The sequence below is a fragment of the Hippoglossus stenolepis genome, chromosome 3 (genome assembly GCF_022539355.2).
Source record: "Hippoglossus stenolepis isolate QCI-W04-F060 chromosome 3, HSTE1.2, whole genome shotgun sequence".
Classification (NCBI taxonomy): domain Eukaryota; kingdom Metazoa; phylum Chordata; class Actinopteri; order Pleuronectiformes; family Pleuronectidae; genus Hippoglossus; species Hippoglossus stenolepis.
The window spans coordinates 25,721,579-25,735,672 of NC_061485.1; the positions used below are offsets into that span (position 1 = coordinate 25,721,579).

At 41.0% G+C, this 14,094-nt stretch overlaps 1 protein-coding gene across 6 annotated transcripts in view; it reads left to right on the plus strand.

Moving 5' to 3' along the window:
- The window catches only part of chl1b (cell adhesion molecule L1-like b), a 72,544-nt gene that overhangs the window by 26,544 nt on the left and 31,906 nt on the right, over positions 1–14,094 (plus strand). For 5 of the 6 annotated variants that reach the window (XM_047339399.1, XM_035152319.2, XM_035152321.2 and 2 more), the window contains exons 2-3: positions 11,227–11,426; positions 13,547–13,564. In XM_047339399.1, coding sequence (XP_047195355.1) covers positions 11,327–11,426; positions 13,547–13,564 — 118 coding nt within the window. In that variant the 5' untranslated portion in view covers positions 11,227–11,326. The remainder of the gene's footprint in view (positions 1–11,226; positions 11,427–13,546; positions 13,565–14,094) is intronic. The other variant, XM_035152320.2, reaches the window with a different exon arrangement.

Below are 14,094 nucleotides of genomic sequence, written 5' to 3' on the forward strand. Positions count from 1 at the left end.
CCTTTCTCCCCCGTTAAAACCCAAGTCGCAGGCTAGGGTCCGCACCATACATCATCCAGACTGGGGGGGTGCTTCCTCCCTTCCCCCTCATCCGCCGTGGGAGAGAGGGAGACTGCGGCTTTTTTTTTTGTACGGCTGGTGGAAAGCCCTTATCGACAGTTTCAGCATTCTCTGTGCATTGTACCTCCCCCTGACATGTCACTCGGCATCCCCTCAAGTCCATCTGCATAGCCGTGAAGTCAGGTCCCTGTTCACCTGAGTGGAACAATCACGTCCACTTGAATCCAGACGCATACTTCAGAAGAAAAATACCAAAAATACATTCGTTTTTCAACTAATATCCTATTCCATTGGAAAGATAAAGGAGGGACGCATGCTTCAAAAGCTCCGCACTTCAAAAATACCAGACTAATGCCAGGCGACAGTCTTCAGTGGTATTAGCAATTAAGGAGATTTTCACTGGCTGACAGAAGAAGATTGCAGCAAACTTAACAGATTTCCACACAGTGGGCGATCTGTGCTCGCACTTAGTACAGCACACTGTCCATATGTTTTCCCTTAAATGATTATTGCTAATAAAACACTTTTCTTTGAGCCTTCAGGTGCAGCAAACATCTTTCATGACACTGAACAGGGCGCGAGATGGAACTTGCATTCCACCACTCTGCTTTGTACACAGCCGGTGAATAGGCTTCAGATCAGGCTTTGTGGGAATGATTGTCAGTGGCTTAATGAGCGTCTTTGCCAAGCTAGAGGCTTTGGTAACATATGTGACTACAGTGGCTCCACTCCTGTCCGTCTGCAGCTCGTATGACACAACAAAGAACGTGTTCCGCTCTCTATGATTTTTGCTAGAGTATGATTTTTATCTCAGTCATGTTTTTCTTTGATTCTGGATGTTGCTGCCTAGAAAGGAGCGGGTGTTCATCTCATGACGACCAGAGCTGAGAATGTGAAGTCTTGTAAGTATTCTATAGTGTCTGAAGACGCCTGTAAAGCTGTGGCAGCACATTTGGGTTAAGCATGTTTTGGTCCCTCCACGTGGAGGAGACACTTGAAAATTGATACTTTTTTTATCATAGGTTTCTTTGGGACCAAAGCCCAATGCAAATCTGCTCTATGACGCGTCAACATATTGCAACTCTAAATAATTGTCAAAGATAAAAACACCTGTTTATTAGAATGAAAATGTTTACATCCTCTCGAAGCACTGTCGTCATAGTTACTGTTGATGTTTGAAAAGCATCTCAGGAGGTTGATGAAAGTGTTTCATGGGAAATGTTTGACAAGAGTAAAGTATCATCTGAAGTGTCTGCATCAGTAAATGTGGGACTTCACTACATTTACATGTTTGCAAACAAATTTGACAAGAGTCCTCAGTCAAATGTAAATAGTCTTAATCTACTGTTTATTGATTTAATAAACAAATGAGTGAGATTAATTAGATAGGAGCTGAGATCATCATTTGATTAAAAGTAAATATTTGCAAGTTTTCTCATTTTATTATAGCAAAATTAATCATGACATATTTTTGGGGTTGGGGGTTTTGATCGCAAAATAATGAAGAAAAAAAAATGTTGCACTGCGGAAAGTCGGATTTTTCACTATTCTTATATTTCCAAAAATTCAAACAGTTAAACAATTAATCCAGGAAATAATTCTCATATGAATTGGTAATGAAAATAAATCGTTGTGGCACTAAGTGAACAAGTTGCCTAAGTTCAGTGATCTCAAAGCTCATGTTTTGTTCTACAGGATTAATCACACATTTATCGTGATTGTTTGCTAAATATAACTTGAATGATTCTATAGTTGTAGTGTCAGGCCTCATAGCTCATTCATTCATCTTTGAGAAGCTTGACATTTATTTTTACTGAAACTCAGCTAACTTAAAGTGTGCTGTGCAACACATGTGTGACACGTGCAGTACAGTATGCAGGGATGGACACATGCGTATCACTTGCATCTGGATCTGTGTAAACTGTAAAAAAACTCAGTTCAAATAGCCTCTATTGTTTTATGACACGACCACTGTGCAGAGCCGGTTTTGTCCGTTGAAACAAATCACATGATCCAAATGACACCACTTTTTTTTTAACACATTAAGATATCCACGAGAAGCAGCCTTGGAGTGTCAACAACCTGATCAGCGTGGAGGGGTTCAGTGGTGTCGTTTGAGCCTGGTCCTGCTGAGGAGCGCTGGCTGAGCTCAAAGCAGACCAGACCACCTGCTTACAAAAGCTGCTGAACCTGCATGTGATATATTTTGTGTCCAAAGGACTGAGCAGATTTTTAACTCTGGACAGACTTGAAGTTTTTTACACACCCCTAAATATTTCAGGTTAGCACATGTAAGTGTCAAGCCCTGGTATGTCTGGATGGTTTCCAGAGCTCTCGCTTAGCAAATGCAGACTGTATTTACATTCACTTTAAGTTCATTCTGCCATTTGCTTTGTGCCGAATTGACATCAAAGTTGGACTGGACAGTAACAGTGAGGACTTTAAAATGGACCCTGAGGTGCATCTCCGACCTCCAATTAGTTTTATTTAATAAGCCCTTTACTGTAGATTAAATACTGGTAGTATGAAATAGCTTTTTTCATCTGAATCTTGTGTTATCTAGGGAAAAGCATTAATGGCAAGACTAGCTAATGTGGTGTTTCTATAAGTGTAACCAAACTGGTTTTCATGTTTCATTAAGAAATACTATTAGTCTGGGAAGTATTAAGCTTGAAGTGGTTTGTTGATTTAAAATAATCATAATCTTAATGTAGCTGCAAAGACAGTGAGACATATATTTATTTCAAAAAAAGTTAAAGTCAGTTAAGATGATATTGAAAACATCTTGTTCAGTTGTTGCTGTTTTCTAACATGTGTTCTTGAATAACAAATAGATTTCGTCTTTAACTAATGAGAGCCCACTGTAAATACTGAGATTCTGCTTTGTTATATTTCACAATCTTAAATCTTGAACGTCAGGTCTTGAACTCATTCCAGTCGCCTGGTCTCAACATAAACTCATCTCGACCCTATTAAGAGATTGAGAGCCACAGGAACTGGGCCACATATCCGACAGCTGTGTCAAACAGCTTACCCTGGGTAACACTGTCCAGATGCTCTGCTGCAGCAGCGAACAGGAAATTCAAATGTCACAACAGTCAGAGCAGAGCCTCTCATTTCACAGGCTGAAATTCAGATTTCTTTTCCCTGTATGGACATGAGACACCTGAAGGGATTAAGAAGGTGGATGAGGCAGCACAGGTAGAGTGTTTCTATAAAACTGTAGTTTGCGCTGCAGCTCCCTGTGTGCTGTAGGGACATCCGGAATTCTCGGTAGTTGGCAGAAATAAATTGCACCGGGGACTGATGGAGGTGAGGATTTGGGATATAAGAGCCATCGATCATGTCTTGCGGTGAGACAGTTTCGTCTGGGGTAATTTCCAGCATCAGTCAGTCGGAGGGAATGGATTCGGAGAGGAGCGGGCTGTGTTAGTTCGAGGGAAAACTAATATTCCAATCCCTGCAGTCCAACTCGCAGTCCAATTCATCTCTGTGCCAGCTACTCAGCGAGGATCACACACTAATGTGATTATTGTCCTGGGCGAGGGGGCACTCCTGTGGGACTTCAAAGAGAGCACATCAGAGGGAAAAAGGGAAAAAAGGCTGTAAGCTGTGATGCAGACAGGTGCACTGCACTTTCCAAAACCTTTTCCCCCGTGCTCTGAACATATTAACCGGTTCAAAGAGAGGACTCGGAAGTTTTTCTGTTATGTAGTTTTAGCCACAAACAGTGTGCAGGATTTATTGTTGTTATTTTCATGTTCACGTGACACGCTCTGGTGATCAGTTTATACGGTGCCCGGAAACCCGAATGCAAAAGGGCACAACTTAACTGCACAAGCCACACAATGGAAACAGAACCACTACTGAAGTGAGGGACAACTGATGTTGACAATGAAATGAGCAGTCGCTGCTTAAAATGAGAACCATACTTGAGGTGTTACACTCGGTGGTACACGAGTATCTCATTTAAGCGGCGATTGACTTTCATAAACCACGGCTCACATACATCCTTGACTCGACCGCAGTCAGTAGCTGCGCTCGTTTCAGTGTGCGTTGTGGTCGTGCTTCCGTTGAGTGGCTTTTGCACTTGTGCATTTGCTTTTGCATTTGTGTTATGGCTATTGCTTTTGTGTTTCCCATTAATGCGCTTGTGTGAGACGTCTCAGCCACCAAGAGTTCCATTCTGCGTATAAATTATGCAACAGGCCAGTATTAGAAGTCACAATGGTTAGCTCTGATATAGAGAGAGCGCTGTAAGTTTCAGCTTGAATATTCACAGCAGAGTTTCATATTCTTCTGAGGCAAACAGCTTTCAGACACACAAAAGAGCAGCTAATTATATTCTGGAGAAAGCCTTCGTGCTCTTTTGTTCGTGAAAATCTTTTTTGGAAAAATGCACATTACTGACGAGATAAAAACCTCTCGTGAAAAACCTCTTCAATTTCCTTTTAAGAATGCACTTATTCAAGGGTGTCTGATGCCAGCTGCTGACATGAAGATCCCACCCTCGTACAGTGTGTCGTTACATAAGGCTGCAGGGTCACTGCGCAGTGTAGGCAGTGGATCCCACTCTCTCCTTGAACAAGTGGGTTCACCCGGGGTCATGATGGTCGTTCTTCATTAGTTCATATAGAACACACGGGGGTCAGGAACCGAACAGTTCATCAGTGCAGCTGCTTTATATCTGTCTGCAACTGAGCCCCATTCCTCCACAACCTGAGCCTCTCCTCTTTCCTCACTGCCTCATTCTTCATCCTCCTCCTGTCACTCCTTTCGCCCAGCTCCCGACCCTGTCCCCTGAGCACGCTGGCGCTACAGGCCTCTGGAATTAATGGTGCGATAATGGAACTGTCATGCTTTCTGAAGTGCAGTCAAATCGAGCCCAATCTCAATTAGACAGGCATATTATCTAATCTTGCTACCACTTCCTAATCTCATTTAGAGCCTTGTTGCTGGTTTTTTTTTCTTCTTCCTCCCCATTAATATTTTAATAATAGATGAAACGCAGGGCCAAGCTTGTTGTAGAATACTAAAACTGCTTAACATTGCCAAAGGTCAGAAAAGAATATAGTTCGAATTCCGAAGGGAAAACAAAAATCTCAAAACAAATCTGAAAATATAATTCTACAAAAAAAAGGTTTTCACCACTTGAGAGTTTGCATTTTCAGAGCAGGCCACACTGTGTCATATTTGCAAGCTAAATGAGCCATTGATTGGACTGAAAGAACAAACTGGCGACCCAAAAAAACTGTGCACTCATTACACACTCCAGAAGCAACGCAAGTCAATTGCTGCTTAGTGTTAATCAGCTCACTTCGTTGTTTTAATTGTTCTTGAATGATCAAATGGGAATCAGTGTGAAAGCATTATCAGGGCCGTGAGAGGGGAGCGTGGAGCGGCTGTCTTCCCGTTGCAGGTCTTTAGCGAAGAGAATATTTTAATCCGGCCTGACAAGACGAGGATCTGCTTAATCCTATTACAGGCTCGCACATTAAACTACAGTAGGCTCACACTCTCTCTACCCTGTTGTCTTTGTGTGAGAAAGCAGCAGATGGTTCCAGCTCAAGGGCTCTAGACCTACTGTAGTGAACTTTGAGTGGTGGAGACAGGACCCCACCCCTTTACTAAACAACGCTGCATGGAGAATGTTCAAGGAAGCGACTTGATGTGCTTTGTTTTTGTCTTTGAAATCCGACTCGTGCCATCCTCGTAGTGTGTGATACATTTTCAATATTTGTGCATTTGTTCACGGGTCACAGTTGAGGTGTGATGCCAGAGCAGATGGCTGAACTGTAGGAGTCAAGAAACAGACAGAACAGGCCAGTTGTATAGTGGCGTGCCAGATCAGCAGCCATTTTGACATGAAATAGTGGGTGAACACAGGTGTTGACGTTAATGAAGGTTTAGATTGATTTAGGTACAGAGCGTTGATTAATTTAATTAGTAACACTATTAACTGGTAACTGTAATTTTGTGTCAAGATGGCTGCTGTGAAAAATCTCTAATGTAACAAGTCAGTGAATTCTGCTCTTTAGTGATACAGGATTCAGCAGCGTGAAGAACAGTTTTTTTCTCTCTGTATTTGAGCTTCTCGTTCATACACAAAAATTGCTTTGAAGTAATTAAAACTGAGATTTTTTACAAACACCTGCAGATTTTGAAAAACTCACATTTCTATGTATCCGTGGGGACAATTAAAATCGTTTGGGAAACGATTACATCACTTCTTACTTTGCGCACGCCCACTGTTGCTTTGTCTGTTTCACCCAACATGACTGGGACCGCATCGTTCTTCTCTGGCATTTGAAGGATTATTGATGTCGAGTTTATCACCACCTACTGGCCCCTGCATGCATGTTATAGACTTTGTAGTCGTTTTTGTGTTCTTGTCTGGCGAATGAAGGCCATGTGGATGGAGGTTGTTTGTTGTTTTTTTTAAATGGAGAGGAAAATAAAGGTTAAAAAATATCCTCAGTATTGAAGACAAGGTTTAAAGCTGTTTTCAGACATCAACTTTGTCTTTCTCATTTGAGAAGGAGATTGTCTGGGTCAGACGCATTCACAGTAAGAGGAAAATGTCCTGAACATTCAGGTGAGGGGTGACAGCTGAGTATCGCATACAAGAGGCATGACATAGGCCTATAAATTCCACTGTGGACATCACATCACGTTGGTTCTTATCACCAAAAGCTCCTAATCATCCTCTTCGCAAGCTGACACATCTATCTGCAACTTAATGGTGTAGAGCTTCTCTTTGTAATCCTGAAATATTTGTATTCTTTTTGTTTATTCAGTTCTGTTTTTCAGGTTTAGTTTTTCAGCATCTGTTGCGTGTTAGAAATGTCATCAACATGCCCACCCACTGTGAAGGTTACGATATTTCTTGCTCTATTCTCACACGGGCTCACTCAGACATTTTCCATTTTACGAGAGGCCTTGCAGGAAATGTTTCGGAAAGGTCCAGAGAAATGGACTCCTACAGCCCCTCCGCAAAATTTCAGGAAAATGTCTGGAGATCAGTGCATGTCTGAAAAAAAAGATCAACAAAAGAAAAAAGGTAAAGTGGGGATGAGCAATATACAGTAAATGGTAAAACACTGGTTGACATAGATAATTTTCTCAATAGAAAACTATGGATATACTGTCGACAAATTACTTTGTTGGCCAGATATTTAAAGAACTTACACTCCACTAAGTATTGAAGGGTTGTTCTTGTCAGCAGGACATTTTGATATCAGTAGTCCACATGGGAACGCAGAGTTACCCCCCTAAGGAAACTGTTTCTGTTGGCACAGAAAGTGACAGCTCACTCAACAGTCACAACAACCCTAAATGTAAGGATCAGTCATGGATAAACAAGATGACAAGACGTGGGTGGTGCAGACGTGCTTTGGCTACATCAAGCCCAGTTTGCACAGTTACTCAGTGGATAAGACACATCCCAAAAGGGCTAGCTAAAGGTCCAGTGTGTCTGATTTAGGTGAAAGGGATCTATGGCCTAGATTTAATTTATAATAATCATAGTTTTCACTAGTGTGTTATCATCTAAATAGTTATAATTGTTGTTTTCCGTACCCTAGAATGACCTTTACAGTTATATCGGGAGGGGCTCCTCTCTATGCCATATTTTTTATAGTAGCCCAGACTGGACAAACTAAACACCCTTTGAGTTTTTATGACAACTGAAGGCTACCACAGGTTCTCTTTCATGTTTGGAAGGGGGGGTTGAGCTGCAACATACATCCTCACCACTAGATGTCACTAAATTATACACACTGAACCTTTAACAATGTGTTTGTGTGTAGTGTTCACTTAAAACCTATGACAACAAAGAATGGAAATACTACAACCCACAGTTATCATGTGAAACATAAAGCATGCAACTCCCTAAACTCCCAAACTATTTAAAGTAGACACATTGAACTATTAGCCACTAAAACTGAAAGAATTAATCAATCAATGTGTCATTGATTTTCCAAGCAAAAAAGCCAAACATTGACAATTTCCTGACTAGCTGCTTTTCTCTCAGCTTTTTCTCAGAATTTTTTAACATCTTGTACAATAAATGATTGACAATTTAATCAACACACTAATCGATTATGAAATTAATTAAAGTGAATCAAATTTAATTCAAATCAAACACGCTTTTTGCTCTAAATTGTCTTGATTGTAATTTGGCACCAATTACGGCTGCAGCTAATGATCCCTTTCTATTATTGATTACACTGCTGATTAATTGTTCTGATTAATCATAAAATGGAATCTTTAAAAAGACCCTAATCGCAGATTTACTGTACGAGGTGGCATCTTTATACCCTTGATAGACTTAGTTTGTAGTGTACTATCCTTCTATGACAGTTGACTGAAACAACAAACCAGTGACAAGTTGATCACCAAGGATTTTACTTGACACAAAACAGCCCCAAGATACAAGATGAAATCTATGTTTGATAATAATGAAATCATCACTTTTAGTAGCTCTTATGGTTTTTGATCGTTTTTGAGTTTCTGACTGTACTACTCTCCACACAATCTCCACACTCAACATAGAGACTTCATTCATATTTAAATACATGTTGATATTGGTAATTCATATCAATATTGACTACAAATGTTTTTTTGGCACCATTTTGTGCCACATTGCACATGTCTAACCCCCATCGCACCCCAGCTGGGAGTTTGAAAAGCTTTTTATTGTGTCAAACACTTTAATGATGAGGGGTAAAATTAGGTTACAATGCCTTTGTGTAGAATTGGTCCACATTGTAAAATGAACATACTTGGTCCTTTTGGTCTTGTTGATGAGGAGAAGGTTTGTCAGAGAGTGCTCTACATCTGTCACTCAGAGACAGCTTTAAAGTGTGGAGGCAGATTTTTACTTGGCCCACATTGCTTCATCTCCCACTTCTTGCCCCCTCCTGGGCTGAGCTTCTGTCCCCTCTGAGCCTTGGCTAAGTAAGGTTAGGGTTCATATTGGCCTTCCCACAGTGAGCAGCTTTTAACCTCCTGCCAGCTTCATCAATCTCGAGCTGGTGTGATCGCTGCTGAAAGGGGCGGGGATTAAAAACAGCCCTCGGTCTGTAAATCAGCCGAGTCGGAGGGGGGGCCCCTCTTGAGTGTATCATATAGGTCCAATAGGCTCTATACCCTCTGACTTCAGTGTAGACATTGTTACTCGCAGCAGTTAAGCCCTGAGCAGACCTCCCTCAACCAGATGGCCCTGTTGGTTCCCAATAAATGTTTAATGAGGGGAGAACAAATTAAATCAAAAGGCAAATGATCAGGCACAGTTTGAACAAAGTGTAATCCATCTAAGGTGTTGTTAGGTTGGTAAAGGATTTTGGCCAACATGGTCTAACAATGAGAACACATTGTCTAGTGGGAATTGTAACCCTCTCCTACTCCCTATTCCTCTTAACCAGGCCAATCTCACCAACAAAGCACAAACCAATTAGCAGAAAGCCCTTACCTTTGATTTTAATCTCTGTTTAGCAACATACGCAAATCCTCGTGTTTGGGAAAGGCTGAAACAAAAGCAAAGCCTCAGGCGTTTCTGTGGATGAATTATAACTCTGGGATCAGTGGGCATAAATTGTGATTGAGTGGGGCGGGTTTATATTACGCGTATCACCCTCGGATTCTCGAACCTTGATGGCGATGCTGTTGGTGGGCGGGGCAGGGGTCACGAGTTGGTTCAAAAAGGTCAGTATTGAGTTGCAGACGGAGTTAATACCATTACCATGAGGCACGGCTGGAGAGTCAACGCATGTTCATCATTCTCTGAATTAATGAAATCGACTCTTTTGTTCTCTGGTCAGTTATTCAATTCCATCTCTCGAATGGGAGTTTGACCTCGGTGTCGCCCATTGAGTTTTGTGAAAGCAGCAGGAAGATTAGAAAAGAAGAGCGCTGAATTCAAACAGGCTCCTTTCTCGACGTCGCAGAGGTGTTTGAGCATCGTTACTGTCCAGTTCATATCTTAGATATGACTGCTTGACTGTGTGTGTGTTTGACATTAATTGCGAGCCCTATCAACATTAATTCAGTAATTGCAATTACTGGATTTCCTTACCTTGTAATGCGGATCCTTGCATGTTCAACAGTTTCTGTTTAAGCCCCAGCATAAAAACAAAAATCCCTGCAGACCAACAGAATTATGATTCTACATTTCTTTAGAACTCAAATGTTTTTGCTATTGTGTCTTTTTTTGTTGTAATGGTGTATGTTAAGCTGTTAAGCTAATTACTACGACATGACCTACCGAGCTGGGTCACAGCCAACACAGGGAAGACTAATGAGCTGACACCCCACAGGGTATACACTGCACAGACACTAAAATTCCCATACATCGCTCTCTTTCGTGCTCCTCCCTGCTCCGGTCCCGCACTCCCGACCAATCATGTGCTCATTATGGTCCACACTCTGGTCTGTTAGCTGCAAAATGATCCTGTACTCTGGAGCCTGTCAGAGTGTGTGTGTGTGTGTGTGTGTGTGTGTGTGTGTGTGTGTGTGTGTGTGTGTGTGCGTGTGCGCACAGCTTACTTTGTCTGACTGCTAACTATGTACGCCATGTATGCCTCACATCCCTCAGGCAACAGTGTTTGCTGCAATGACAGATAAACGCGTAGCTGCATTGTTAATCTCTTTCACTCATTGTTATCAGAGTCTTGCAGGCGCTGATCAAAACAGCGTTGGGATTAAATCGGCCAAATAGTCTTAACTCCGATTGTAATTTTGATTTCAATCTTGGCTCTGTTTTGGAGTAAGTGTTTCTTTCCTTCAGTATTGTTGAACATCTGCCATGCACTAATAAATCCACAGGCTCCTTCATTTGCTTATTTATTTATTCCCACCGCCGCATGAAAAATGCACTTTTCCGACTACACACTTACACTGACAAACAATTTGAGTCCCAGGGGGAAGGGGGATGATACACGGCTTTAATGTGAATATTTCTTTGTCACAGTAAAACGTGAAGTAGCGCACAACAGAGCCCCTGTTGATGCAAATGAAAATGTGCGGTGTGCCAGGTTATGCCTGGCTGAGCAGGGAGCAGTCGGGCTCCCAGTCACATGGGATTTGTTGTGTTTGGGGTTTGCCTTTCTGTCTGCCAGCGCGTGGGTGGATTCATGGGGGCCTTCTCCGTCTGTGCTGCTCTCACAGGTACAGCATCTTTCGACGCGCCAGAGAAATGAACTGAGGACGCAGAGGAGAGAGAGAGAGCACGCGTTTCCTGAGGACGTCTGAGATTTACAGTGAAACCATGAGGTCGCAGAGGAGCCCGGGACTGGTCGCCGTGCTGGGCTGGATCACCTGTTATTGTGCCTTATATACGACTGCTGCCATTGACATCCCACTGGAAGGTGAGTGCTGACTTTGTGCTACAGCAAAACATTCATCCACACATGTTCACAAAGGAGGCTGGTTTCAATTCCTGCTGCAGTTAAAGTGGTAGTTCCTTTAGATAAAAAACATATATTTTTATTACACACACAATGTTAGAAGTTTTTATTAAGTTTGAAATGATTTAAAACATTATTCGGTTTTTTTGTCGTATCCACATAAACAAAGACATTGTATTTGAAATGATCACAGATTTTAACACTGAAAACAAACTTTCATTTTGTTATAATGGAGCAGTAGATCTGAGAGCAGGATATCTCATAAACTGATGATACCATTAGAGTTATGTGAGAAATCATGTTTTTATTGTTTCATTATTTGGTTGAAATAACCCTTTAAATCATGGTTTCTACACTGTAAAATATTGAAAGCTGGTTGAACTTAACTTAAACTATTTTAATGATTTAAGCACATGGAGAAAAGTGCATGGTGCAAGGGCATGTATGCTGTGTCCAAATCAGCTCTGTCTCGTTAATGGTGGGAAAAGGTCACTGTGCCAGATGCATGGTTAAAAAAAAAAGGTTGTACTGTACGTTTTGGAGCCCAACATGCAATAAACCAAATCTAGCGCCATCTCCCATTCCCTTTGGCAGTCAGGTGTGTTTGCAGGTGCTGGTGCAGAGACCTTTTTTCCACCATTGAACTAACAGCACATTAACATGCCCCTTGGAACGTCCCAATGAAGTTGTAGAGTCGTTAAAATGTCGAAAGGTGGCAAAAACATTGACGCTGTAAACAAAATGTGTTATAACTATGTAATAAGTGTTTCAACAACACTGCAACACCACTTTTATATATTTGCATAGAAAAGAAGAGCAACGAAAAAGGATCAGGTATGACAAGCACATTGATCATTTAATAATAATAATAATAATAATAATAATGTATGCTCATAAAAAACATGTGGTCGTGTTAGACACTTGTGAGAGATGGAGGAACAGTTTGCAAGTCACAAAAGTCACGTTTGACAAGTTTACATTGAAAGCTATTTTGAGCTGATTGTAAAACTATGTTCATTGGTTTTTAAATGATGACATTAGCAACTCATGTACCAAAATTATTTTTGACTTTCCCAGTTGCTGTTCCGACCTGAGTTTACGTGAAATTTCCCAGATTGGGACAAATTGATGTAAATATGTTGACAGCACATGAATGACAAAAGTAGAAATGTATTCAGACTGTGGGTTTAGATTGTTATAATATGCTCAAGTTTAAGTTCAATGCACCTGACCACACCTCATTTGAAGATGGCCATGGGTCTGTTGGTGTCCACAACTTGTTTCTGCAGTAATATATGTACTTAACATTTTTAAAAGACATAAACAAAGATACATAGTCAAAGATCGGCTTTCCAACTGTTTCTTTAGAATCAAGCTGCAGTGAACTGATTCTAATCATCCTTTCAAGTCAGAGGAATTCAATTTGTACATTTATATTCAGTTTGTGGTACAAATGACCTGATTGCACAAAATGTATATGATGTTTTCCTGTCTGATAATTCACAACGGATCAGCTTAATGTTCAGATAAGAGACACTTAACCGTAACAAACACACATCATAGACGACTCAAAGAAAGTGATTTCTGACGCGAGAGGACCCAGTGGAATATATAAACAAGGAAAGGTTATGTGTGAGGAGTCGCACAAATCTTTATTCGCTTCTACAGAGAATGTGTTCTTGGTTTAACTTGAATAATTTAGAGGCAAATAAATCACACCACAGAGAGCTGTTACAGTCATCAAGTATTCTGTGAAGGGAATAAATCTACAGCGATTATCTTGTTCGAGTGAGACTGCTTTTGTGTCGTCGCTATGCTTCCCAGTTTTATTGCAAAAAAAACGTATCAAACCTCTCCCTCTAAATTATTCAGGGATATCTCTTAAAAGCTTGATAAAGAACACTTCAAGGAGGTTCTCTGAAAAGGCAGAAGGCTCCTAATGTCTGAATATTGTTTTAATTCATTCCTTTGTTTTGCATCACCAATGTGTATGTGCTTGAAAAGGCTTGTGTACAGAGAATACTTGTGACAAGGCTGTTTTTTGTGCTGTTTATTTCCCCCTGCTGCTGTGGATTGTGCAGTTTTAGGTCATGTAAACAGTAAGTTCATTCTGCCGCTCGGTAGCTGGTGTTAGTGATGACCTCAGCTCTCTCTCAGTTCATCTCCTGGCTCGCTGACTCACAGCATCAGTCATGACTCCGTAACAATACACCGATTGTAGCTTCTATGAGGCATCACATTTGCATTTCCTTTATACTTATTCATACTCCAGTCATACATAATGTGTCGTGTGTTTTCCATTCTTACCATATGTTCCATGTCATAAGATCATATGAGACTGAGTGAAGAGTTTTATGCCCAAAATAGAAACAATCCAACAAGTTGGCTTATTCATAAATGCTGAACTTTCGACTTTATAGACAAAGTCATTGGTTTATTCTGTTTTGGGATAGAACTCTGCATAAAATGTATTATTGGTGTAAACATGTTAGTCCAGTGGTTTCCAGCCTGAGCTCGCAAGATATTTAAAGGGAAAAGACTGGAAGAAAAACAGTACTTCTGTCGTCTCACAGCAAGAACTGGTCCAATTTGGTAAATTGGAGACTCTAAATTGACCACAGGTGTGAAT